Source organism: Euleptes europaea, chromosome 5 (assembly GCF_029931775.1).
Source record: "Euleptes europaea isolate rEulEur1 chromosome 5, rEulEur1.hap1, whole genome shotgun sequence".
Classification (NCBI taxonomy): Eukaryota; Metazoa; Chordata; class Lepidosauria; order Squamata; family Sphaerodactylidae; genus Euleptes; species Euleptes europaea.
Genome location: NC_079316.1, coordinates 49,387,910 through 49,415,204, shown reverse-complemented (window position 1 = coordinate 49,415,204; position 27,295 = coordinate 49,387,910). Strand labels below are relative to the sequence as shown.

Genomic DNA, 27,295 nt, shown 5'->3' with positions numbered 1-27,295 from the left:
AAGAGCCTCCCAAAATCCTGGTATTTTGTCATTCTAGGGAAAGAGATCAGGCTTCCCAGTTGTTGCCATCTCTCTCTCTGGAATTGACCCAGAGGCCTCTGTAATTGTTTGTCTGTAATTGTTTGTCTTGCATGTGTGTAAGTTTTGTTATATTCTGTCATATATATATATATATATATATTTAGTTAAGTATTGCTTTTTCTCTTTGCTTTATATTTCCTTGTAAGTATAATAAAGCTGCATGATTTACTGTATCTGTTCTGTGTGCTGTGTAAGAGTGTTTCTCCAGATCTCTCTGGGTTGCTTTTTGGTAAGTGAAGCAGGCAGAGAACCATGCACAACGAACTAAGGTTTTTGCTAAGCTTTGGTGAGTAGGCTAGCAGAGATTTTCCATTTACATCAAGGACCGAGGGAGAGGGCAAAAGGAAAATTCTTCCAACATCCATCAAGGTCAGTATTGTCTACTCAGACTGGCAGCTGCTCTCCAGGGTCTCAAGCAGGGGTCTTTAACATCACCTACCTGCCTAGTCCCTTTAACTGGAGATGTTGGGGATTAAACCTAGGACCTTCTGCATGCCAAGCAGATGCTCTACAAACTGAGCCACGGCCCCTCCCCATGGTTTGCATGCGGAAGGTTCTAAGTTCAGTTCTGAGCATCTTCAGTTCAAGGCTCTGAACAGATACTGCTCTGAAAATTAATACAGGACAGCTTTCCACAAGCGTATTTGATGCTTGTCTTTTTCACTCAGAGGAAATGTGTCAATGTGTCAACCATGACTGCAATAGCCAATATTCCACACTGCCGCTCAGTCAGTGCTGGAACCAGCTTGATCTTCATTTATTCACAGTGACCATTTTTAATTTTCATTCATATTACAATTTTCTCATGTCGTTTTTAAAATCTGGTGATAACACAGTTACAGGAGCATATAACATATTTTATCTAGTGCAAACTTGGGTGTTAATTAGTCTCTCCCTTCAGAATTTTCTATTATTAGCCCATGACTCCAAGTTTTTCCTTCCCTGAGATTATTTGTTTGGTCGTAGGGGGCTGCCCTAGGGATCTCTCCTTGGCAACCACATAAAGCCATTGGAATGAGCTGGATGCATCTTAAACATGCCCCCCCTCCAAGTTTTTACTTCTATAGGTGATTCTCCTGATAATGTACTGCGAAATGTATTTGTCAATCTTGGCTAAACCCAATAAAAGTGATATGACTTGATCTCTTATGCAAAATAAAACAAGGTATTTTAAAATTAAAATCTTGGGCAGGTAAATTTATAGGCTGGTTCCAAGCAGGGACGGGACCCCCTCCCCCTCTCCTCCGCTGCTCAAGCAAAAATCAGCAGGATGGAGACATGTGAGGACAGCGTCCATCCCTGAACTGCTTGCTGTTGGCACTGTCCCTCTCTACCCTCTTTTTTCCTTGTCACATTGGTGCAAAAATGCTGACTTGATGAGGATCTTGCTGGGCCCTCCTGCAGCCCAGCAAACCCCTCCCCGCTGCCAACAGCTGAGCAGCACCTCAGTTCTTAATTAGTGCTGCCATTTTGAAGGAGGTGCTGAGCTCCATTCCCTCCATAGATTGGCTGCAGGCAGAGCTCTCACAAGGAGGTTCTGCCTGCAGCAGGTACAGTACTTCCTTTTAAAGTTGGAGCAAAGGAGTTTCTTCTTTGCCCCAGCTTAAAAGGGTAAGTTCCGTGAGCCCCAAGAGTCATGATGGGAAAGAGCACAAAATCACATATAAGCTCCTCAATAAAGCAGGAGTATGCTGTGGTCCACCTGGGTAAAAAATCCCCATGTGGATGCAGCCACACACAGTCCACAGTGAAATGGGTCCAGAGCCAGTGTGTGCTGGAATGGAGCCCAGCAGTAACCGGACAGAGCCCATGAGTAGCATTGCCAGGTCCCTCTTCTCCTCCGGCGGGAGGCTTTTGCATTTAACCGGAAGGGCCGCATTGCAAGGGGCCTTATACCTCTTAGTTTGAGTGGTAAAGCGGCCTTTTACCATTCAAACTGAGAGGTATAAGGCCCCTCGGGAGGCGGAACTTCCGGTTCTAAACTGGAAGTGATACACACGGTATGCACGCGTGCACGTTTGCCCGCCGACCCTCATGTGGGCGGCGGGCAGAGGGGTCAATTGCCGGGGGTTTGCCCAACACTAGCGGGCACCTGGCAAACCTACCCATGAGTCTGGAACCAATCCTTCGAAATCCACACAAAATGCTATGTTCGTTTTGGTGTAAGTCTAGGGTGGCCAACTCCAGCCTGGGAAATTCCTGGAGATTTTGGGACAGTGCCTGTGGAAGAGAGAATTTGGGGGAAATTTTCATCTAGAATCTATGATATACCATAGTGTTTGCCCTCTGAAGCTGCCATTTTCTCTAGGAGAGCTGATCTCTGCAGTCTGGAGATCAGTTGTAATTCTGGGAGATTCCTGGCCCCACCCAAAGGTTAGCACCGCTATGCACATCTACCATTTGCTTAACTGATAATCTAGATTATTTTGCACAAAGCAAGAACTAAAAGTAAGTGAGCACAGTCACAGTTTATAATCACTTATAAGACATGCTAGAAAACAACTCATTTACAGATAGGAAACACTGGGGCTGAAAGTTTCTAGTCCAATGGACAATAAGAGAACAAAGCAGTTTATTTCTCAATATCCATGCAAAACTCTCATTCATACCCACATTTTCTCGTTCATGCATGCCCCCACAAGGCCATTGTTAGCTGCTGCTGGCTTAGGTCACTATTGCCCATGGCTACAGCAGCCCCATCGTCTGCATCTGATGCCCACTGTGCTTAGAACCAGAAGGCTTTGGGGCTACAGTTGTACATTTTCATTATTACTTTCAGGAACCACAAAGCCTGGGAATTTGTTTTAAATTAAAACTTTGTGTGCTAGGTTTCTAAATAACAACAAGTGACTCTGAAGAGATAGCCATGTTATTCTGCTACAACCAAAATACCAGTCATTTGGTTACCTACAGAAAACTTGTAGTTGCTCTAGGTCACTAGGAAAATGGGTGATTACATGTCTGTACTAGGCACATAAAATGTGATACACTGTTCTGAACCCTAATCCAATGTGCTTTCTGAAATGGTAGATAACAGAGGAATCGGTGCGTAAGTTAACAAAGTAATCAACATATATTCTACACTACAAGTTTATGTTATTCAGTGGGCCTTACTACCAGGAAATTGCCTTTAGGATTGTAGCCCCACTCTGTCAGCTGCAGTTAACCCCCCTCGAATATACACTACAAGATAATAATACGCCCTACCTTACAGGGAGGTTGTAAGGATTACAACAAGAAAATGTATGGGAAGTTCTTTGAACAGTGGAAGAGCTAAATAATTGCTAAGTATAATTATAATGGAAACCAAAAGCAGAAAAAACAGGACTGTGTGAACCAGAACAGAAAAGAACACTGCAATTCGGATGCTAGCATACCACAAGCAGGATATTTAAAGTTAATGTTATGCAGGATATTTTTATAGTTTTCCTGCCAATTAGAAGGCAGGACTGAGAGCCAAGTAGTACCTAAGAGATATTTAAAAGAACAGGGGAAAGCAGTCAGGCCATCAGTGCACGCTGTGCTCTCCCAAGCATGAATTTTCCCTTCTTTCTATCCAGGGCATTACACCGATGCAAATCCCACAATATATTAAAATAAAGGACACCCTAAATTAAAATAATTCACAAAATCCATATAAAACTTAAAGCCATCCCAAGTAAAAACAGGTTGAGCAGCAACCATGCCAGCTCCTTTTCTGGCCTGTATACGCTGCCTAGAATGGCAGCTTCGACTGTATCCGGTATTTCCTGCAACAGGCCTTGTCACTGACGTCAGATGCAAAAGTTGCACCGTGTCAGATTTCCTGTGAGTTCTCCTTGGCAATGGGGACATAGCGGTTGTATTGTGGAGATGAAACTGAGCCTGTCTCTGTATGGTATTTTCTGCCAGCACACCCCAACTAGTCTACTGTTAAGGGGTAAACAACAAAATATGTTTTAGCAATTTGACAGGGACTGTACAATGCTATTGTTGTACGTACTGTGTTGGATCCCATAATCTGTGGCTGTAATGATCATGGATTGGATTTCACCTGCACCCTTCTCCCCGCAGCAGTCCTTTATGACCCATCACACTATGGCTGTTCTTATTGCAATGATTCAGATTACCAGATGCTTGTGGTGTAACCCTGTTAACATGCAGCACAGCTCTCCTTCTGGCTTTAGTGGGGGATCCAGCAGGAAAACCACCTTCCTACTTATCAACTCTCATCTGTTCCTCAGCAGGCTGATAGCTTCCAGCATGATAAGAATACACAAGTACTCTACAGTTTGAGCTTCATCTGCTGAGCAGTGAGTCAGAGTTGCTGGCCTGCTTTCGAATTACGCACATCGATTTCCTGTTACACAGAGTCCTCCTGACCTCAGAGTTGGAGCAGGAAAAAAGTGACCAGATGATCAAATTAACGCCAGTTTGTTTAAACCCAGAAATCCTGACATTCACTGTGGTCCATAGGTGCTGAAGGAGAGCAAAATCACACCCTCTCCTTGGCAAGAATTCAGAGGATGTAGAAAGAAGACTGGATGAATGAAGTGCTTGTGAATAATGCTATGCATAAAAAGCAGCTTCTTCAAGTATATGAATGGCCTACGTATCCCTGCTTTAGACCTTGTGCTCCAAGCAGAAGGATCCACAAAAATAGCTAAAGAAACCTCCAGACTCAGGCAGCTGGCCCTGCCACTTTGTCCTGCTTGCAATTTAAAAACCTTTATCTTCCACCACAGTATGGCACTAGTGGGATACAACTGTTCTTATGGTCCTTCAGATGATGCACTTGATTCCTCTATTCACTGATGAAGTGCAGAGCATCAAAGATGGATTACTTAGAAGTTAGAAGTAGCAGTCCATCTGGAAATCAGAAACTTCTAATTAGAAGTTAGAAGTAGCAATCCATCTGGAAATCAGAACCCAAAAGTAAACCAGCAGCTCCTGTTGGCATACTGGAGAGAGCAGGGCTTGCTCACACAGGCTGCATCCATGTATCATAGGATATTGTGCTGTCATGTACTATAGTTACCATTTGCAACTCCATTTTCCTATATGGATAAGATAATATATCCTATAAGGAGGAGAATATTTGCTACTGTGCAATGATAGCACAATATCCAAAAATGTGAGGATGCAGCGAGAATCAGAGCAAGTGGTGAGGTATTTGGAAATACAGCATCTGAACATGATGTGGTGCAGTGGAGCACAGGATCAAGCTGCAAATTACTTTTCTAAAGTAGATTAATAAAGCGGACAAGCCAGGAAACATTGCCATGATAATCACTACTCAACTCCCAGTTACAGAATTGGATCCAACCTGCTTTTCTGCTGGTGAAAAAAGGAGAGGTTCCCTTTGAACACCAAACAAGTATATGCTGGGGATCATGGGAGCTGCATGTACAAAAACCACGTAGGGGCTTTAGCAAGGAGGGGAATTGGGCGGAAAAAGCTGGCTGGATCCTACCCAGGGAATCCACTGCCAACAAATGACAGTTGGAGCTGCTGACAATAAGACCGTAGCCCCTTGTTCTAGCAATACATTTGTGGCACTCCTACCTTTTGTATCAGGACAGCGTGCTTCATGGAATCTTCTTGTTATGTATGGTTGCCATTTTGTGTGAACAGGGAAACCACTTGCCTTTTAAGCTATGCTATGCACAAGCTTGCAATAAACATAGGTTTCTGACTGCATGCACCAAAGCTGGGAAATATGCACCTTGCCCTATTCACACAAAATGGTGACCGAACATATCTAGAGGACTGCATGTAGCACATTCTCCCATTATGCAAGGTAGGAGCACCAAAAATGTCACATCTGAGCAAGACTGTCCACATCAGTGTGTGCTGCCATGGAAATCCTCAACACTTTCTTTACCATCCCGCGTTACTCCAAACTGTCATTAATCAGTCAACCCCTGTTAATGTTTCTGGAGCCTACCCAACCCTTTCGGCTAGTTTGAGGTGGGGGCAGGGATGAGCTTTTATATGAATTCATAACATTGCTAAGCAAATGTGGTACCAGACAACTTTTTTACATCCCTAAGGGGCTTCTGCTCATCCGAGAGGCTGGAGATCAGTTGTAATCCCAGGAGATCTCCAGCTACCACCTGGAGGCTGGCAACCCCACTTGTACATGGTATTGTAATTCAGAAGACAGTCGACTATCATATAAATTAAGAACTAATCATAACCATAAACTCAATAATTTTAAAAAGCAAATTTAAAACCAATTGGCCACATTTCACATTGCCCAAACTTGATTAACATACAGCCTTCAGACTTGGCTGGGTTCCTTAGGGAGCTGAACGGTTGCTTTGCTTTACCACAGGCTGTGATCTCCCAGAAAAGAACGCTTCAGGGGATAGCTGGAACAGCACCTTTATATGCCTGTGGTATTTTAATAAAGGTCTAAAGATACCACCAACCAACCAAACAAGGGTAAACAAAGAAGGAGCAGGGGTGGGCTAGGCTGCAAGTAGGCAAAGGAAACAGATGTCTATGGCCCTGGCAAGTGCAGCTCTAAATAGGTCTTCAGTGTGACGGCTTGTGATAGTGTTGCTAGGAATCCTGCTGGAATCTGGAGCTCTGTTTTTCAAATACCCTCGTTGTATAATACTTATATAATTTAAAGCTATGGTTTCATATTCAGCTGGGGCTTACCTGGATAACCAGCTTATTTTCTTTACTGGGTAGAATCCTGTAGGTATACACACAGTTCCGATGCCTGGAATAGATTGAAAGAGAGGGTGTTAGGATGGCTAGAAATTTCCACTCTACAAGAAGATTTGCTAAATCTGGGGAAACTGCTGTTGACAGTTATCTTTACTCCGGCGTTGACAATCTTTGGGATGTGTTCAACTAAAGCATTTTATGCACACCAAAGAACTCTTGTTTATATTCCTAGGACATCTGAGCCTTGATTTTTAAAAATTGCATTTCTGGCCCATCTGGTGGCAGAGATAAATTAATGAATTTAATGTCAACGTGTTATCATCAGCATGATGAAAAGACCCCCATTTTATTGTATTTTCAAATCTAATTATTCAGTCAATCAAACAACTGACAAAGGACTGCTTCTTGACTTTGATCCTTTGGGAAGAACCAGTGCAAGGAAAAATGTAATTATACCAGAAACTGTATTTCAAAATAATTTATATTGATTCTAAGAACTGTGTGCTTACAAGAGATATGAACCCACCACTGTTTTTTCCACCTCTCATCCTGGTAACATCTAGTTTTACACCAGGTATTGCCAACCTTTTCTTTAATGAGAGCTATTCCTGAGTAATGAAAACTATCCCAAGGTACTCCCCCCCCCCCAGGAAGTTATCACTTTTTGGGTCTGTCTTAGAAATAAAATATGGACTAGAAAGAGCACCAGAAACAAAATTATAAGATGAGCAGCACAAAGAAAAAAAATCTTATGAAATTAAAGCTTTTTAAAAAGCCTAGAGCAGATCTTTTCTTGGGTCTTCTAGATGCAAGATCTACTGTGCAGCAGCCAATGAGCTACTGGCAGCTTAGAAGCTACCTGCTGGAAACCCCCATTTTACACAGTGTGGGGCCCATGTTATTTTGCTTCATTATTTCCTGCCCCTGCACCTAACAGTCAGCAATAGGGTTGCCAGCTGTAGGCAAACTAGAGCACCACCCCAGCATGATGGCATTCCTTCTGGTTTTGTGGTGGAAGTGATGTTGTGCAGTGGTATGATGCCAAGGAGACCGTCCTATTTTTCCCCCTCCAACGGCCTTCCAAGCAGCTTGAGGCTGGCATGCTGCCCCCCCCCACAGGAACAGTGACACTACTGTATCTATGTAAGCAGAGTGCTACATTGTATCTATTATGTGTAACAGACATGAATGCAATGTGAGGCAAAAAAAAGGCTAAGGAATAAAAGGAAACTGATGAAGTACCTTGTACGAAACAGGTAGACTGCCTCTGGAGGATTACCGGAATACCATTTTTTGCTTGTGAGAACTGGTCTATTCACCTTTAAGAACTGTTCTGCATGCAATTGTACTTACTGGAACCTTCATGCATTTCCTTGAGGCTGCGCACCAGGATTTGAGATACTCAGGAGTCTTTGAAAAAAGGGACTGTACAATATTGCATTTGGTATATTTATTGTAGTATGAACATTGCTTTTTTGATGTTATTGTATAATATTGGAGCACATTAGTAGCACTCTTGTTTAATATGTTTATTTGTAATACATTGTATGGTGGCTATGTGATTTTTGTGATACGTGCTATCTACATAGTGAGGTGTATATTTTTTTTGCTACTCCCCCCCCCCCCCGAGACAGCTAGGGTAACCAGCTCTGACTCAGGAACTTCCTGGAGATTTGGGGGCAGTGCCTGAGGAGGGCAGACTTTAAAGAGGGGAGGGAGCGCAGTAGGGTTGTGATGCCATACAGCCTGCCTTCCAAAGGTGCTATTTCTTCCAGATTAATTGTTCTCTGTGGTCTGGGGATCAGTTTTAATTCTGGGAGAACTTCAAGCCCCCGCCTGGAGGTTGCTAATTCTAGCTGCTGCAGGAAGACCATTAAACTAGGCATAGGCATTAGCAGGAAGAAAAGAGTTATCTCTTCTCTTCTATCTCTCTTAGAATATATAGGCCCTTTTTGAAGCAGCCACGATTAGTAAGAAGTCTGTTGGCTTAAGGTTGCCATATGCCCTCCAGGGATGAGAGAACTCCTGCCCCCAGCCAGCTCTTGCTGCTGCTCAGCTGGACAGCAGGAGACAATGAAGAGATGGATGTTAGCATCCCAATGTGCTGATGTCACTTCTGGTGGAAATGGAAGTGATGACAGCGCATCACTAGTGATGCTCTAGCAATCGATGAAAACTCTATGGTTGAACCATAGAGTTGTGGCTAATGCCACATTGCTAGTTACATCATTATGCTGTTGGTGAGGCCCAATTTTGGGTGGTAAGTAAAACTGCAAACTCTGGGTTGTGAAGTAGGGTTGCCAACTCTGGATATTTGGGGATGGAGCTTGGGGAGGGTGGGGTTTGGGGAGGAGACCTCCCAGGGTTTAATGCCATGGGATCCACCCTCCAAAGCAGCTATTTTCTCCAGGGGAAATTCTCCAGTTGTAATTCTGGGAGTTCTCCAGGCCCCACCTAGAAGCTGACAGCCCTAAAGGTTAGTCTCCCATTGGTTGCAACCCTACATCTTACAAGTATAGCCAGGTTTACACAAGCATTTCTCCATGGAACTGTATATACAATTATGTGGAGGAATTTGACAATGTGAATTGGAATTCCTGAGAATTAAGCAGGAGAGCTTCCAGAACAGATGGTATTGCTTCCTTTGGCTGGCTTGGGCCTTGGCACTTGTCTTTTTTTAGAAACTACTAACTGCTGCCAACTTGACTTTATGCTGTTGCTTCAGCTGCTGTGACAATCTCTGGGCACCGAATACAAATAAATTGGGAAATAAAAATTTCTGCACAGCTAGATTCTGTGCCCTGGATTTTTGTTTTAAACTATCAAAAGACATCTATTGCATGGTTCAGATAATGTGAGAACTTCTAATTCTTTTATTTCCTAGAGCATTTCTGATTGCTGTGTATTTTCCATAGTGAAAAAATTCTTGTTTAAAAAGTTGTGTGGATTTGAGTAAAGTAGAGAATCCCTTTGTTCCATGTGCAAAGTGCAATGTGGGTATCAGGTTAGCCAGCATGTCAGGGATCTGCATAATACCTAGACTTCTGAATAACAAATAAGCAGCCAAGCAACATATCCTCTTCTGTGTTGATATGCATTAAGTCTCCCCGATTTAGTTTATGAAAGTGTTTATCAGTCTAATGTTGTTTTATTTGTATTTGGCATTGCAATGACTTTTTTGGGTGGTGCGTGTGTGTGTAAAGTGCCTCAAGACATAGCTGATTTATAGTGACCCCATAGGGTTTTCAAGGCAAGAGATGTTCAGAGGTGGTTTGCTATTGCCTGCCTCATCCTCACACCCCCTGGTATTCCTTGGAGGTCTCCTATCTAAATACTAGCCAGGGTCGAGGCTGAGAGTGAGTGACCCGCCCAAGGTCACCCAGCAAGTTTCCATGGCAGAGTGGGGATCTGAACCTGGGTTTCCCAGATCCTAATCTGACACCTTAACCACGACACAATGCTGGCTAAGCATCCCCATATATTCCAGGTTTCTACAATGCCTGCCTCATGGTTCAAAATATGGTAGGATTATTAACCCATTTTAAGATATGGTTTTCTAATATGCCTATAATCAAAAGGAAAAAACCCTCTCTTTGCTTTTGAATAAGTGAAGGATGGGCTGTTTCAAAATACAGTGAACACAGCCAAGTGGAGAAAACCCTTTAGCAATGTGTAATAATGGAGGAGATGCAGCTTACCAAGTCACTGGAAAAGACAATCATGTTAGGAAAAGTTGAAAGCAGCAGGAAAAGAGGAAGACCCAACAAGAGATGGATTGACTCAATAAAGGCAGCCACAGCCCTCAATTTGCAAGACCTGTTAAAGATAGGACATTTTGGAGGACACTGATTCATAGGGTCACCATGAATCGGAAGTGACTTGACGGCACTTAACACACACACACACATTATGATCCCTGTCCTTCCTCCTGATGAGACCCTTTGTTCTCCAGTCCCCAATTACTTGTTTTAAAGGTCCCCCCTTAAGAGCCTAAGTGTGGTGGGGATCCCTAGGATGAGTCTCAGAAAGCATGTCTGGCCTGCCATGACCAAGGCACATTCTGTCACAAAGGCAAGGCATGTGTAATACTAACATATCCTTTGCTTCAAAAAATGCACCATCAGAGCAATGTGAACCATTTCATGTCACCCTTAAGTGTCACCTCCAATCCAATCTGTTGATCAAAGCAGCCAAACATCAGATCCACTCAGGATGATCCATCAATGGGACAGTTTTACCATCGCTTCACAACAGGATCTTTATAACCACCCTACATTGGAATGTTAGGGGTCACCTCCTAATTTGCCTGCCTGATCTGGGCAGCAGTTACCTTCAAACTGCCCAGTCAAATTCTGACTTCATCTCATGGACCAATCCCAATCCTGGGAAGTAGCTACGGGGTCCTTGTCCATAAAAGGACCAGCCCTGTCAAGTGAATGTATGTCAGGTTCTCTCATTGCCTGAATACCCCTGCATCCACTTTGTAGGATCCTTTCCCTTTTCTCCTTTGATACTCTGCCACCTCGGACTTCTGCTGTACTGACTTCCCTCGATTTGCAGCCTCTCACATACCTTGGATCAGGTAGTATTGCCCACCTGAACATCTTCCTTTCCGTCTCATGTTCCATCCCTCATCTTTATCCCATCCACAGTGTGTGTGTGTTTGTATCTGGGAGGGAGAGAGTGGTTTAGCATGGATTATTGTGGTTTACTGTGGTTCACTTCCAGTTTAGTTTTGATTCTAAGGTTGTAGTTCTGGGTTGCTTGTAGTGGTGCAACAAACTGATAAAGAGTAAAGGTTCCATTTAGCTCAAATCAGTTGGTCTACATTACTCTTCCCCTCAGAATATTGCTCTGGAATAAAGCCTCCATATACATAGTCAAAAGATTGCTTGTTTACCCTTCTGGAGTCCCTTTTTACAGCTAATTCCCCCCCCCCTCTGGATCCAGTCTGGGTAGCAATAGGTCATTTTTTTCATAAATTAATATACAAACGTACATTCTTACTACTGAGTTACATAAAGCACTGTCAATGTACTCCATTGTAACTGCAACGCTTCTGTGGTCAGATTTTGCTTTACTCAATCTATCTATGCAGCTTTTTTGCATCACTTCCTCCTGCTGACATGCAAAAGTGAACACAAAGTTTTCTGCAGAGCTGATGTAGGCAAATAATTCCAGAGGGGGTAGCTGTGTTAGCACTTTAAAGACTAACAAAATTTTATTCCAGCATAAGAACCCATGAAAGGACAGAGAGAGGCAGATTGACATTCTTGATATTTCTTTCTTAAATGAAGGTGGCTCCCTCAGTCTCCCTGTGTTTCCACTTCAGCCACCATAGGCCATTTCCATGTAACCGTAGATCTTTCATTAATAACAACGGTGCTCTACTTTTCCTGTGAAGCTATTCATGGTGCCTCCCTGATTAATGGAAGCAATTCATATGGATCCCTGAAGCAAGGAGCTCTCAAGCTGAACTAGTGAGTGAGCTGCTGAGTGGCATGTGGGGAAAGGGCTTTTAAAAAGAACACTTGAAGGGATGATTCACGTGTTATAAAGGTTTTGGTTCCTCCAATGGTCTGGGAAATTAATTCCTAGGCCCACAGGAGTCCAATTCAGATCTGGACTGTGGCGTGCAGGGAGAAGAGGTTTGAGCTGTTTTCCTTCAGGCTGTTTTCCTGACCTCAAACAGTCCCACTCATGCATGCCTGAGGAGTGAGTTCTGAGCATGGAACTCACAGACCAAGTCTGATGAAAAATCCTTGTGCTGACCACGCGGGGGGCAAGCAGAATTTGTAATGTATGAAGCAACACCCACATGGGGCCTGGAGATCTCTCAGAATTACAACTGATCTCCAGACTACAGTGAGAAAATTGCTGCTTTATAGGGTAGACTCTATGGTGTTTTGCCCCACTGAGGTGCCTCCCTCCCTAAACCCTGCCCTCCCAAAGCTCCACCCTCAAATTTCCAGAAATTTCTCAAGCTAGAGTTGGCAACCCTACCAAAGTTTGGAGCAGGGACAGAGTACCCCCCATGCAGCGTTGAGTGAAATTCTAGAAGAGGCTTCTGTTTGTTTTTCAAAGAAGTATTAATGCTTTTTAAAAATCCAATATATGTTATGGTACCTTTGTAGTTACATAATAGCTATTTTCCCTGAGGAATTGCTGTGCAATGAAATAGTCTGTTAAACACAGAAGCAAGATGCCATCCATAATATGATCTCTGTCTTTCAATATTTTTGAGCAATTCATATAAAGCACATATAACAGAGAATACCTGCTGAAAATGACACCCATCAGAAACAGCTTGTTCATTGTTTAGTTTGAATAATTTCCATCCTAATTTACAAACTGCCATTTTCAGGCAGAGAGTTCAACAAGTGGAGAGGTCCAAGATACCTACGGTAATCTCTCAAAGGACAATTAGACAGATGGTTTAGTTTCATGGCACAGTCATTGCATTGAGTTTGAGTTATTAAACTTGGTGAGATTATAGAAACTGAGATTTCCACTTTTGATTTTGGACTTTGACAGTTTTCTGTGGACATATTTACACAGGATAATTAAATCTTTTTTTAGGTTTACTACATTTCTATTTTGAATGTAAAGACTACATTGCTAGGAACATAACTATAGTTTAAAATGTGGCTTTCTTTTGCATTGACTGTGTGGCTAAAACCTGAATTGACAATGTTTATATGTGTATCTTAACAGCATGTATGAGGCTCAAGGGCCAATTAAATGCCAATTTTGAAAACCCAATATGTCAAATCATCTTTATTACAGCCAAAGGCCAGCATAAAATATAAAATATATATCCTGTAATAAAATCATACAGCTCCCACTTACAACATCTCATCTGTGCTTGCTAGTCTGAAGATTTATCCATAAGGTCTTTGTTTGTCACTAATGCCTTCCGTTTTCAACAGACATAAGAGCAAAATTTTGCTACGGAGTGTGAAATAAAGGTCACCCTATCTTCCAGTAGATATTCTACCAAAGAGGCCTCGGAGGTGTAAGAGTGTACAAACCGAGATAGCAGGGGAGTGATTAAATGATTTCTGGCATCATCATAACGTTCACAGTGGAGTAATATATGTGCTATCTTCACCATATCCATACAACAAGAACAGTTGTGTGTCTCTCTTGGGCAATGAAGAAACCTTCCCGAAAGTACAGCTGATAGAAGGGCATCAAATTGGGCCCTAGAAAAGGCCCATCTTAATGTAGGGGAAGTAATTGAGGTTAGATAGAGGGCTGAATAACTGCCTATCCGTGACCTAAGGTTTTAAAAGAGTTAGGAAGAAGAGCATTACCATTTTGTAACTCATTGTCAACGAGACATTGATGAACCACACACTTGGCTTTCTTTAGTCCCATCTCTATCAGATTTTGTGGATCAAAACCAACTGTAAAAACCCAGTATGTCTTATTTAACTGCCATGGATTCCCTTAAAGGCAAGCAGGTACTGGAGGGAAAAAACTTTGACACAAGCATATCTCCCATCTGTTCTTTCTTCCAATTTTTATTTCTCTGATATCATGCTAAGAAAATTAATATTGTGTTAAACACAATAAGCCCTTGTTCCTCTCCAATAATTTAGCTTGCTGCTATTAATGTTCTCTAGCCAGACAAACTAATCATACCAAAATGTTTATTTAGCAATTTGAGTGCCATTTCTCTTTGAGATTATCAGTAAGTAATTTTGTCAATGTGTTACAAAACCACATTTTAGCTTACATTTTGCTTGTGCAAGAATGATATATTCACATACTACTCACTACATAAAAGTATCTTAAAAGCTGGATGACTAGACAGTTCAGTACTTGTTTCAGCCACTAACCATACCAATAAAAGTTGTTACAGTAAAAATAACTTTAAAATAAAACTCAAATTTTAAATTAAATATAGTATATTCAGTTTAGAAACACCCAGATGATTTTTTTCAATATTTGGCTATGACAGCCAAAGCACATTGACACGGACATGAACACATGAAGCTGCCTTACACTGAGTAAGACCATTGGTCTATCAAGCTCCACCCTGAGCTAGATGGCCCAGGCTAGCCTGATCTTGTCAGATCTCAGAAGCTAAGCAGGGTCGGCCCTGGTTAGTACTTGAATGAGAGAACATCAAGGAATACCAGAGTGGCTATGCAGAGGCAGGAAATGGCAAACCACCTCTGTTAGTCTCTTGCCTTGAAAACCCTTCTGGGTTGCCATAAGTCAGCCGTGACTTGACAGCACACACACTATCAAGCTCAATATTTTATAGTCTGGCAATAGTTCTCCAGGGTTTTAGACAAAGGTCTTTCACATCACCTGAGCCTTTTAACTGGAGATGCAAAGCAGATGGTCTGCTACTAAGCCACAGCTCCACCCCAAATGTAAAACCAGTGATTCTTTGTTACTGAAATGCTTAATTTCTACTGGTTAGCCAGGTTGGCTTGTTCCTCCATTGTGGGCAGCAGGGTCTCTGGGGGTAAAATGGAGAAGGGGAGAAGCATGGGCTCAGATTCACTTACAAGCCCCAGTTCGCAGGCCTGCACTGGAAAGGGTTGGGAGCTGGCATGGGGCATCAGGACACTTGTCCAGCGAGGCAAAGGCCATGGCAGGTGCTGTGGGGCTCAAGCCAGGTGACTGGAGTACTGCCACAAAATGGCGGCCAGCAGGGAAGCCAGAGGAGGAGCTGCAGCACTGCTAATATCAAGGGGAACTTTCCCGCCCTGCCATGCACATCTTCAGCCCGCCCTATATTTCAAATGAGCCAATCAGGCCCTGGCTCAATAGGGGGCTGACTTGGCCAGCAGTCTACAGGCCTGATGCCTGCATTCAGTTCCGCTGGCCAGGTACTTAGGAAGCCCTCACACCACACCCAGCTCAGTCTGCTTGCGGATTTGTCCTGGCCTCCCTCCCTTTACTTGGGCTGTTTAGCGGTTATGTTTATTTTTTTGTTAATTCATCAAAACATTTGGCAGTTTGGGCATAGGACTGGATCCAGTTTGGGGGGAAAGCTGGCCTGTGTGTCCCCCTTTCCCCCATTCTGGGGACCCCAAGGGGAGGCCTGAAATGGGACATGCCCAGCTCGAGGGCAACCAGGGACATACCCAGCTCAGGGGCTATCAGGAGGAGCCTCCTGCCAAGTGGCAGGGGATCACACAGCAGGCTTCCATCCAAGTGGGTCCCACATACTACGATCCCAGGCTACTGGGGAGTAGGATGCATCAGTTGGCAGGCAGGTCAGCTGATGCCCTGGATCCAGCCCCTATGCAACGCCAATGCCTGATGCTGTAATTCAGTGGTTCCCAAACTTTTTGGGCCACCGCCTCCTTGGTTCCATAAACTCAACCCCAGTGCCCCCTAACCTATCTAAAAACACAGTTGAAGGGGCCCACCTCTAGCACCCTCTGCTGCCCCGTTGCCTCTTAGTGCCTCCCTAGGTAATCCCACTGCCCCCCAAGGGGTTGCACTGCCAACTTTGGCAACCACTGCTGTAACCAATAAAAGTTGTGGCCATTTTCATTCTAGCAATTATCTCTGTGTGTTTAATTGCATGCTGAGGTCATCATAGGAAAACAGGTCCATGGTTGGTAATTGCATGTCATGGTGACAGGGTTGGGGGCTGCAGTAAGTAGCCGGCTCCAAGACACTTCCCAATTTGGCGCTAGGTTGGCAATCATACACACCACCTTAAGCTCCTTAGATGAAAGACAGAATCAAAGTGTAATAGTTAATAAGCAGTGGGTTTTAGATCAGATCTGGCTCTCCCTAGAAGCTAAGAAGCTGAGGCTATCATACTTTGGTCACATTATGAAAAGACAGAAAAGTTGAGGGCAGCAAGAAAAGGGGAAGACTCAACAGCAGTCAAGGAAGGCATGGCCCTCAGTTTACAAGACATGAGCAAGGCTGTTAACAATAGGACATTTTGGAGGATTCATAGGGTACCCGTAAGTTGGAAGTGACTTGGCAGCACTTAACACACACACAGAATAGACATATGCTAAACATTTTTGGTGATATAGCAACAAAGAAAATAACGTGGGACATCTCCCAGTGTTCCTAAGCCATAAATGCAATATCTAAAGTTTTACTGAACTTTATTTATTTATTTGGGAAATTTCTATGCTGCCTTTCTTGGTAACCTGCCCAATGTGGCTTACAAAAGAAAGCATAAAGGGACTTCCGCTAAGGCAGCTGAGCAAAGCACTCGTCTCCCCGGGGGCTCCCGGAGGGGGAACCAAGAAGCGTCTTAAATAGGGGTGTTAACGCGCCCCTCCCGATTCCTAAATAGTGGAACGGGTATCAGGAAATCTCCTGCAGCTGATGAAGAGTGGTTTGACTCCTGAACTCTGAGTTTTACGACTCGGAGACTCAGTAGCAGTCCCGCCAGCTTGAGGGGTAATAAATCACCGCAGACGTCTCTTTGGGATTTAGGCTTCGCTCTCCCCTATCTATTACCATCTAGCAACTATACAGAAGCAAGAATACCTACTCTCCTAAAATCTGAGTAAGTTTAAAAGAACTCCTTTGCTTTACCTGGATTTGGAAGTCCCAGGAGACGGCTAAATACATTTGTTGAATCCGTATCTCCCCACTCAATGTTTAAATGACTCTTTAAAAACAAGACAAGATCTGATAACCCGGCAGGAATCGTATCAATTTGATCAGTGGGAAGACATAACAACTAAGATTTTTGAAAGACGCTTTACTTGCAAATCAGGAACTACTACGTATAAAGGGGAGGGAGGAGTGGAAACCTCCCCCACCCCGAAGAGTAGTCTTTCTAATTAAACAAAGCCTTCCTGCCACATCCTTCCCGGAAACAATCTATCATAGCGAGAGAGCCAGAGAACTTGGAATCAGAAGTGTGTGTAACTGGCAAATATTTCCCAAGTTCCTGACCACAAAGAAGACGGAAAGTCTACGACCCTGATTCCTGCAGCACCTCCTTGTTATTTACTACACTGGAATTTGCCTGGATTATATTAATTGAGTTTCAACAGGAATCTTCAGAAGCAGCAACCATGAAATATCTGATTACACAGATGGAACAACTCTCTGCTTTGATGAACATTTCATTTCAATCTATTAATCAAAAACTGGACATCATCTCAGACGAACTTAAAGACATAAAAACTCAAATCATCACAATGAGATCAGAGGAGATACTAGAGGGCCCTCTAGTTGACAAGAGAGATGAAGAACAGAAGAACCCTGCAAAGGAAACGAGGAATTACAATAAACAATCTGCAATAGCCCATCTGACAACAATGGATTTGAATGCGAGTGATTTTGACCTCTGTCTCCTTAATCTGCTTGATGAGCTTTTCAACACCTGCTTGGAGGACTTAATGAGTAGAAAAACGGGCTGTCAGGATCTTTTTCTTTGAATTTGGGATGGAAGATATTGCAACATGGATTTACAATGGAAATTATCTATCCGCAAGAGAGACTTTACCAACAATCTCCAAGGATGCTCTTTGACGATTACTGCTAATGTGGAAAAGAAAGAAATGCTGGAAATTCCGGACAAAGGGATTAATTTAAAAGAGTCTAGTGTCTCTTCTGGATAAGTTCGAAAAGGAACTGGTTAAAAGGATTGGTTATAATGGAAATAGAACTATATATGATATCAATTTACTAGAAAAACAACATGTATTAAATGAATGTTAGGGAGAAATGGAGGACTTACAAAATAATTAATTTTTAATGGAAATAATCAAATGCTCTTTATTATACTAATCCATTTATTATTAGTGAGATTTACTATTTCTCTTCCTTTTCCTTTTACTCTTATTTCCTTTTTTCTTTTTTCTTTCCTTTATATGATATCATTAACTATTAATCTTTCTTTCTTTGAAAAACATAAATGTCAAAGAGATCAATAAATATTAACAATAGTATCAGGATTAGAATTTTCTGCAAAAGAGATTACTAATTTATCACAAGATGCAAGGAGGTGTAGGGGAAGTCAACAATTTTTGATTATGTATAAATATTTTTTAAAATGTTACTTATTTGTTTTTACTTTTTACTGTTTATGTTATTGTTAAACTATGTGATTAATAATTTTGGAAAAACAATAAAAAATTATTTAAAAAACCAAAAGAAAGCATAATGAAAAATACAAGATCATAAAGGTTATTAAAACAGAATTTAAAAAAAAACACAGGCAGTGGATAAAACAACATAAACACAAAACAATATAAAATGGGTCGTAACTATTTATCAGGCTAAATGCAGACTATAAAACAATGTATAAAAATCAGCCCCTTAATTAAATCTTGTGTAAACAGAAATGTTTTCCTGGTGCCTAAGAGAAAGTAGAATAGGGGGAAGGGTATTCCACAGAAAAGATGCCAGCACTGAAAAAGCCCTGTCTCTAGTTGCCACCCACTATACTTCTAAAGGCAGGGGCAGACAGTGCAGGGCTTGAGGAGGGTCTTAGCTGACAGACTGCACCATATGAAAGGAGTCAGTCTTTTAACTGTTCTCATCCCAAGCCAATTAGGATCTTAAAGGTAAGAACTTTGAATTGTGCCTGGAAACAGATGGTTATCCAGTGCAGATCTTTCAGCAGTGGAATGATAAAGCCCTTTATTCCACCCCTGACAGTAGCCTGGCTGCTATATTTTGTACCAACTCAAGTTTCTGGACTGTTTGCAAAGGCAGCCCCACATAAAGTACATTACACTAATCTAAACCAGATGTCACTGGAGCATGAAACCCCATGGCCAGAGCATGCTTTCTGAGGAACAGCCATAGCTGGCATATCTGCCAAAGCTGGCAAAAGCCCCTATGTGCCATGGAGGAGACCTGAGTTTCCAGGTGCAGGCCAGGATCCAGCAGCATCCCCAAGCTATGAACCTGCCTCTTCAAGGGAAGTGCAGCTAGGACAGGCTGACTCCACAATCCTCAAGCAGATCCTCTATTGACCAATAGTACCTCAGTCTTGTCTGAAATGAGCTTCAGTTTATTGGCCCTTATCTATCCCATTACCTTGGAGGTGTCCTGTATTCCTGTATGTATGCCCTGTATTCACCAGATATGTACATTCATGGTGATAGCACATGCTTTTTGGTTAGCTGCTCTAGCTTTATAGAATTTAAAAATAGGTGCACAGAAGGTACCCTCCTTGCTGGCATTTCAGAGGGACTGTGAAACCTACTGTTTTGAAGAATATTTGCTAAATAATCTGTTTGCCAGTTGTTTTTCCCAGTGGACACCAAGTTTTTAATTTGCTTTTAAAGACTATCTCCATGTTTCTTATCTTATTCCTCTGCTTTTTATCCAGTTTTCTGTAAGCTACCTTGAACTTGTGACAAGGCTTGGGATATAAAATTTAAAATAAATAAATCTTAATACTCAGTAAAAAAAAGATTTCCATACAGCAATTCTACACCAGTCAGTTAACTCATTTTCCAGCCCATGCAGAAAGCTAAATCCTTCTATTCCAGAGAACAATTAAAAACATTTGTTGTTAAAAGCATATGAAACAGATATCTCTCAACCTTATCTTAAATGCTAGTTTCCTAGCTGATTCATCAGAACCTAGAAAAGAATCTAGATAAAAGCTAGATGATTGGACCAACAGCTCTTTGCTGAGACCCTGGGCAATTAAATTCCTACCTTTCATGAAGGCAAATCCCTGAACCCCTACCTTCTGCCATATGCAAAAATTTTATCCAAGAATAAAAGTGACAAATGCTACAATCCTAACAACACTTACCTAGGAGTAAGACCCATTAAATACTGCTCCACTAAAGATATTTTCACCTCTACTGAAAGTACCACTTTTTAATCTGTATGAAAAACCACCCTCTTGTGATGCCTTAAAATAGCATTTACAACTGTTTCAAAAATAATTCCAGCTCAGAGAAGCCACAAAAAAACCAGACTTCAAATCTATACAGAATGAATAGATATTCTTTAATGTCTAGGATTTTAAAAACTGGAATGACGTATAGTTCCCTTATCCAAAATTTCATGACTCTACAAACAGACTTTCTAGATTGCCAGTTCACACTGATCAAGGTCTTTAAATCTACCTGTAGATAACTAAAGTTGGCTTTCTGTATTCACATCAGATCATTTATATGTCAGGAAATTGTTGGTTATTAGACTGTATGTAAATCATATATTTGAGAGATTGTAATGGATGTTGATTTTGGTCTTCATTTTTCCATCTCTTGACTGGGAAACTAGTTTTAATGCTGCCAAACCTGAGTTGAGAAGCCCAACTTTCATTTTTAAAAGAGAACAAATTTATCTACCACAGTTTAAGAAGGTAGGATATTTTATTATGATGAAATATGAGATATTATTAATTGCTCCCTTCTTCTACCAAGGGACAATACAAGGTTTAATTTCTTTTGAGACCACTGGAGCCTTAGAGAGTTTTCATAATATTTGCTTATTTACAGATGTACAAGAATAATGTAACAGAAGTAAACCGACTCCTACAGTAGGCAATACTGTTGATTCTACTTCAGAGTCCCCAAGCAACGGCTGATTCACCTTGCCCCAGCCTTCTAAATGACTTCCAGTTGACAGTCCAGCTCATAAACTTCCATCTCTAGCTAGAATACAGCCTAATCTTATGTATGTTTACTTGGAACAATATCCCTCTGAGTTGAATAAGTTGTATTCACAAGTAAATGTACACAAGATTACAGTCTCTGTCTCTCAATTCTAATTTGCTCCAAACACCTTATTTTCCTCTTCCCATAGCTGCAGTCAGCTATGGGTCATCTTTAGCATACCAAAGAGAGATGCCACAATATTAAGGAACATTTATGTATTTTTGTACAGTCCCTGACTATTCACGTTACCCTATTCACATTAACAGGAATTAAGACTGCTAAACAAACACAGATGAATAAGTTCACATGGAATGGCAAAAAGCCAAGAATCAGATTTAAAGTTTTACAAGATGAGAAAAACAGAGGAGAACTAGCAGTAGGTACCTAATATTAAATTATATTATCAAGCAGCTGGCCTGGTTCAGATTGTGGACTGGATTAAAAATCTGGATCAAAGAGTAATAAAATTAGAAATGGCAGATTTAAAAGAAGGTTTACATAATTACCTATGGCCTAAAAAACCAGTCAAAAATATAATGCAAAATAGTAGCCATGTAATTAGAGATGGACTACTCAAATCTGAGAATCTACCTGAAGAAGAGTTACTGTGCAAACCTGAGTGGGTGGGTGGTTCTGTGGTAGCCGGAATGGCTTGCTGCCAGCATAGCAAACTGAAAAAAGGTTTTAAAAGGTTTTTTTTAGAAGCCCCATGGAACTCCCCATAGAGTTCCATGGGGCTACACCATGCATATTGCAGGCATATATTGATACCTCCACATTGGCACATTTTAAGCCTGAAAAGGGTTCGGAAGCTGTCTAAAGGCAGCTCCGTCCCCTGGGCACACCACTGGAACACCCCCAGAACGCCGGTGCAGGAAGATATGCCAGGGAAACACTGACGGGAGGCTGCCACCATGGTCCAGAGGGACCAGCGTACGTCGCCCTATCCCGGTGTCCATGCCAGTTTGCACGGCTCAAGTGGCATGGACATTGGCATAGGGCTCATGCTGGTTCCTGTGGGTATTCGCCCCCCCTTTAGGAATGGGCTGCCCATCCTCCAATATCACCATTAATGTTACCTACAGAGGTATATTGCCCTGACCTGGATGGCCCAGGCTAGCCTGATCTCGTCAGACCTCAGAAGCTAAGCAGGGTCAGCCCTGGTTAGTATTTGGATGGGAGACCACTAAGGAATACCAGGGTTGCTGTGCAGAGGAAGGCACTGGCAAACCACCTCTGTTACCTCTGTTAGTCTCTTGCCATGAAAACCCCAAAAAGGGGTCACCATAAGTCGGCTGCGACTTGATGACACTATACACACACACACAAAGAGGTATATTATGATAAGAATGTGAGGAAAAAATAACAATTTTATAACATATGGAGTTGTGATAAATTCTCAAGGAGAAATCAAGTCTTGGCAAAAGCTAAAGGGGGGGAAGTACAATGGCTACTATATTTTCAATTAGTTTCAAGGTTTAAAAAGGACATTCATCTGCAAAAGGCCTATTATACAGATTTACAGTGGAGGGTCAGATAGTGTTGTATCTGTACTTCAACTGGCCCATACTAGTTCACACACACCTGACAAGGACAATGGTGATAGTCTTCATAGCTGATTTCCAACAGCCAATAAGGGGATGGGGTTTTGGGGGTGGTCCTAAGAGATATTTCTTTCAAACATTTCCTACATTCTCCCAGTTATGCAAGAAGTACAAGAAACTGCCCTATGGGCATGCTTGAGGAAGTATTCAGAAAACTGGCATGTCCAAAGTACTCCTTCCACGAATACACTTACTAAGAAAACTGGTGGGTTCCCAGTTCTCTTTATTCTTAGTGATCCTATGGAAGGATGGGACAATAAAAACAAATATAGGCTAAGATGTAATAACAGAGGAAGGGGGCATGTTATAGCCCGATCTCATCAGATCTCAGAGGCTAACCAGGGTTGGTACTTGGATGGTACACCATCGAGGAAGGCGATGGCAAACCACCTCTGCTTCTCACTTGCCTTGAAAGCCTCTTTGCTGGGGTCACCATAAGTTGGTTGCGACTTGATGGCACTTATGTAAGATGTAACAAGATTATATTTTATTAATTTTGGAATAATTATTCTTTTGCAGCTGTCTCCCTTTAGACCTTATTTTAGCAACTCTTTTCAGGTGGCTTGTAGCCAAGTTTTTTTTTACTGCCTTCATCACAGTCTTGACTGAATATGGCTGTCCTATACAGACAGAGTGCACTTTTACAAATCCTGTAGCTTTCTTCATGCAGCTAAGAAGGCATAGGAGCATTTTGGTCTACTGGAAGGCAAAAGCCATACTTACAGCAAACAGAGGGCGTATGCTGAGGAGATGGACTCACTGGCCCGCACAAGGAAGCTCCCGTCCTTGCCCACTTTAGACAGCAGGTCCTCAGCTCTGGAGCGGGTGATAGTTCCATGGTACCAGCACTGATCCATGCCGGGAATGTGCCCAAAATTAAACAACGCCACAAAAAAACCCAGTAATGAAATGTAAACTAAAATAACAATAACCACCCAGCCAGCGATCGTATGGAGGTCTCAGAGCTAGCTCTCTGTATCACTCAGCAGCTGCCGTTCACTCAGCTTCCTGTTTCAATGGTGCAGAGAGGGAAAGGAAACAGAGCTGAGGAGAACTTCCTCATAAAAATCAAGCAACTCAGAGTGAGAAAGATACATTGTGCAGACCTCCATTCACTGTGTTGTCTGTGCCTCTGCACTACCCACACTAAGCAGGAAACCATCCTAGTCCTTTGCAGCTTTGAAAACACTGGATGGGTACCATTTAGATTCAATGCATTGACCAGTAAGCGAATCTAGCCTTGAGGAGACAGACTATTCTTCTTTCTTCTACCCCTCACTTTCTCTTTCCTTTTCGCTCAGTCCTCTTGCAACAATTCTATTGTGTATTAATACTTCTACACTCCATTTAACTTTAAGATCAGGGATTCACAGATTTTGCTACAGTTGAACCTTCCTCAGAGGAAAAAAGTTCAAACTCTACAAATGTTTTACAGAAAAATCCCAAACTGGGGTATGGCAGTAAGAGACAGACAGAGGTTTAGCTACAAGGATTCATAGCACATTAAGTTCTGTTCCACAGGAGAATTTCTGGAAAATACTTGGACTTGGCTGCGTTAGTGTGGTCCCCAAGACCAACTGTTGTCCGTGAAAAGGGAAGGTAGATGAAGAAGGCCATGGCTTAGTGGAAGGTCATCTGATTTGCATGCAGAAGTTCAATTCCAAGCATCTTCAGCTAAAAATATCAGGCAGGAAGTGATAAGAAAGACCTTTATATTAGATTCCGGAGAGCACCTGCCAAAGCATAAGGCAGCTTCATGTGTTTATAAGCTAGTGGTTAGTGTCATACTAGGATCTGGGAGTGCCAGGTTGAAAACCCAGTCCACAAATTTGTGGGTTAGAATTAGCAGGACTTTCTTACATTATTATATGATTAGGTGCACTGGAAAGACATGTTGTCACGGCTGACCTATGACTTTTTGAAGGCCAAGGTTCTTGCCCTTCTATGGCCTTCTTGGGAACGTAGACCTGGTAGTCTGGTCCATGCCCTAACTCATGGATCCAGTTCTAATCCTGGCCTCTCTTTAATTTGCCAGTCTGCGGTGTCTCTGAACTTGCTGATCTGTGGAATTACAGGTTGCCTGTGGCCATCCATACAGTGGGTCCCAGTTAATTGTTTTTGGACTACATCATTACAGGTGCCTCTGTTTTACATGGGGGTCAAGTAGAATGAAGTCATAGACTAGACATCAAGCACAGAAAGCATATGAGCTGTACCAAAACTGACTGCTTGTGGCCCAGATTATTTTGGAAAGGCTACGCTGTGCAGTTTTGTTTGTTTGTGACTCTGCTGACATTGCATTGGTAATGTCAGATGATGCAATACAAAGGAGCTATTCCAGATTGTGGGTAAATTGGTTGATCGGAAGGGCTGCTTCACAGCGGGAAAGATATCACCTGCATTCTGCGACAAATCTGCCAGCTACTCTGGGGCCAGGGGGGTTGCCAATTCCAGGTTGGGAAATACCTGGAGATTTGGGGGTGGAGCCCGAGGAGAGTGGATTTTGGGGAGAGGAGAGCCAGTGTGGTGTAGTGGTTAAGAGCAGTGGTTTGGAGCAGTGGACTCTGATCTGGAGAACCGTGTTTGCTACCCCACTCCTCCACATGAGCGGCAGAGGCTAATCTGCTGAACTGGATTTGTTTCCCCACTCCTACACATGAAGCCAGCTGGGTGACCTTGGGCTAGTCACGGTCTCTCGGCCCCACCTATCTCACAAGGTATCTGTTGTGGAGAGAGGAACAGAATGTAAACTAGTTTGATTCTTCTTTAAGTGGTAGAGAAAGCTGGCATATAAATAACAACTCCTCCTCCTCCTCCTCTTCTTCTCCTCCGTCATCATCATCAATGGGGTATAATGCCATAGAGTCCACCTTCCAAAGTGGCCATTTTCTCCAGGTGAACAGATTTCTGTTGCCTGGAGATTAATAGTAATTCCAGGAGATCTCCAGCCACTACCTGGAGGTTGGCAACCCTATTTGTGGCCAGTGTTGCTCATATTTGGCTTGGCTTTGGGGATGCTAGTTTTGTTACAGAAGACGACTCAGGCTGTCAGTTTTTTCCCTGTTTTTAATGCCTGTGGCTGCCTAAACAACTCCTTGAGTACTGAACCCATGAGCTGCGTACACTAGCTGCAGTTAGCAAGGCATTATTCAGAGTGGTCAGGGTTCCATGCAGCTTCATGTTCACATAATTAAATGTGTTAATTTTAAAGGTCAAATTTGGATACGGATTTATTAGCCAGCTACAATCTTCTTTACAAATTTCTCTTTGGGGGAGGTCTGGTGATTGTGTGGAGCACAACACTGGGCAGCTTTTAAATGCACCAGGATGCCTTTGGATCCCTGCCATTTGACCTTGGCAGGGCATTGAAACTGAGCTTTTGGCTTTGGTGGATGATCTCCACCTAGAGGATGAAAGGGGAAACTGGACCCTATTGATCCCTTTAGGTCTGCTTCTGTTCTTCAGTACAGTGCATCATGGAACAGAGGAATCATAAGGATTAATATATCATGTCTGCAGAAACTGCATATGTTCATTAAAACCATTCTTGTCTCAAGTTCGTCCTGTTATTCCTGGCAGAAAGGTCCCAGGGACTGTGATAGGAGGTTACTCATCATCCCCCAGAAACTTTAAAAGTCCAAGGTGCAGGATTGCCAACCTCCAGGTACTAGCTGGAGATCTCCTATTACAAATGATCTCCAGCAGACAGAGATCAGTTCGCCTGGAGAAAATGGCCACTTTGCCAATTGGACTCTATGGCACTGAACTCCCTCTCCTCCCCAAACCCCGTCCTCCTCAAGCTCCACCCCAAAAACCTCCCACCAGTGGTGAAGAGGGACCTGGCAACCCTACCAAGGTGCCTTCTTCTGTTCCTAATGTTCAGTGTGGCTGTGGGCAAGATCACATAGATGCTAGTGGAGATCCTTCACAAATGTGTTCCATAGCTTGCTGTCATGCTACAGAAGTTTTGTTTTTCAAGCAAAGGTGCTATATTTGGTAGAGAGGTAGGCCGGTCAGCAGAATTTGTATAACTGTATGACTTGTGGTTTCCTGTCTACAGTAAAGACTTCATTCCAAGTGATTCAAACTGTTTTTCAAACAGTAGTTCCACACCCCAGAGTACAATTGACAACAAAGAAAATCTGGGTGCTTGGATGGGAACTGTACACTTAAGGAATTCTGGTGAGCTATTTCAAAACCCAGTTGAATAGCTGCAAAGTAACGGGGGGGGGGGGAATCTGCATTCCAAGACCAGATGTGTCACTTTTTCAGAACCTCTTCTGGTTCCTGTTGCTGAAATTCACAGCTGTTCAACAAGCAGCAGGACAGCGCAGGATGCCGAGGCAACCAGTACATAGGGTTGCCAGC

At 42.6% G+C, this 27,295-nt stretch overlaps 1 protein-coding gene across 1 annotated transcript in view; it reads right to left on the bottom strand.

Moving 5' to 3' along the window:
- The window catches only part of INPP5D (inositol polyphosphate-5-phosphatase D), a 77,828-nt gene extending 54,044 nt beyond the window's left edge, over positions 1–23,784 (bottom strand). The window contains 2 exon segments of the mRNA XM_056849701.1: positions 6,730–6,793; positions 23,651–23,784. Coding sequence (XP_056705679.1) covers positions 6,730–6,793; positions 23,651–23,784 — 198 coding nt within the window.
- Positions 23,785–27,295: the final 3,511 nt, after the last annotated feature.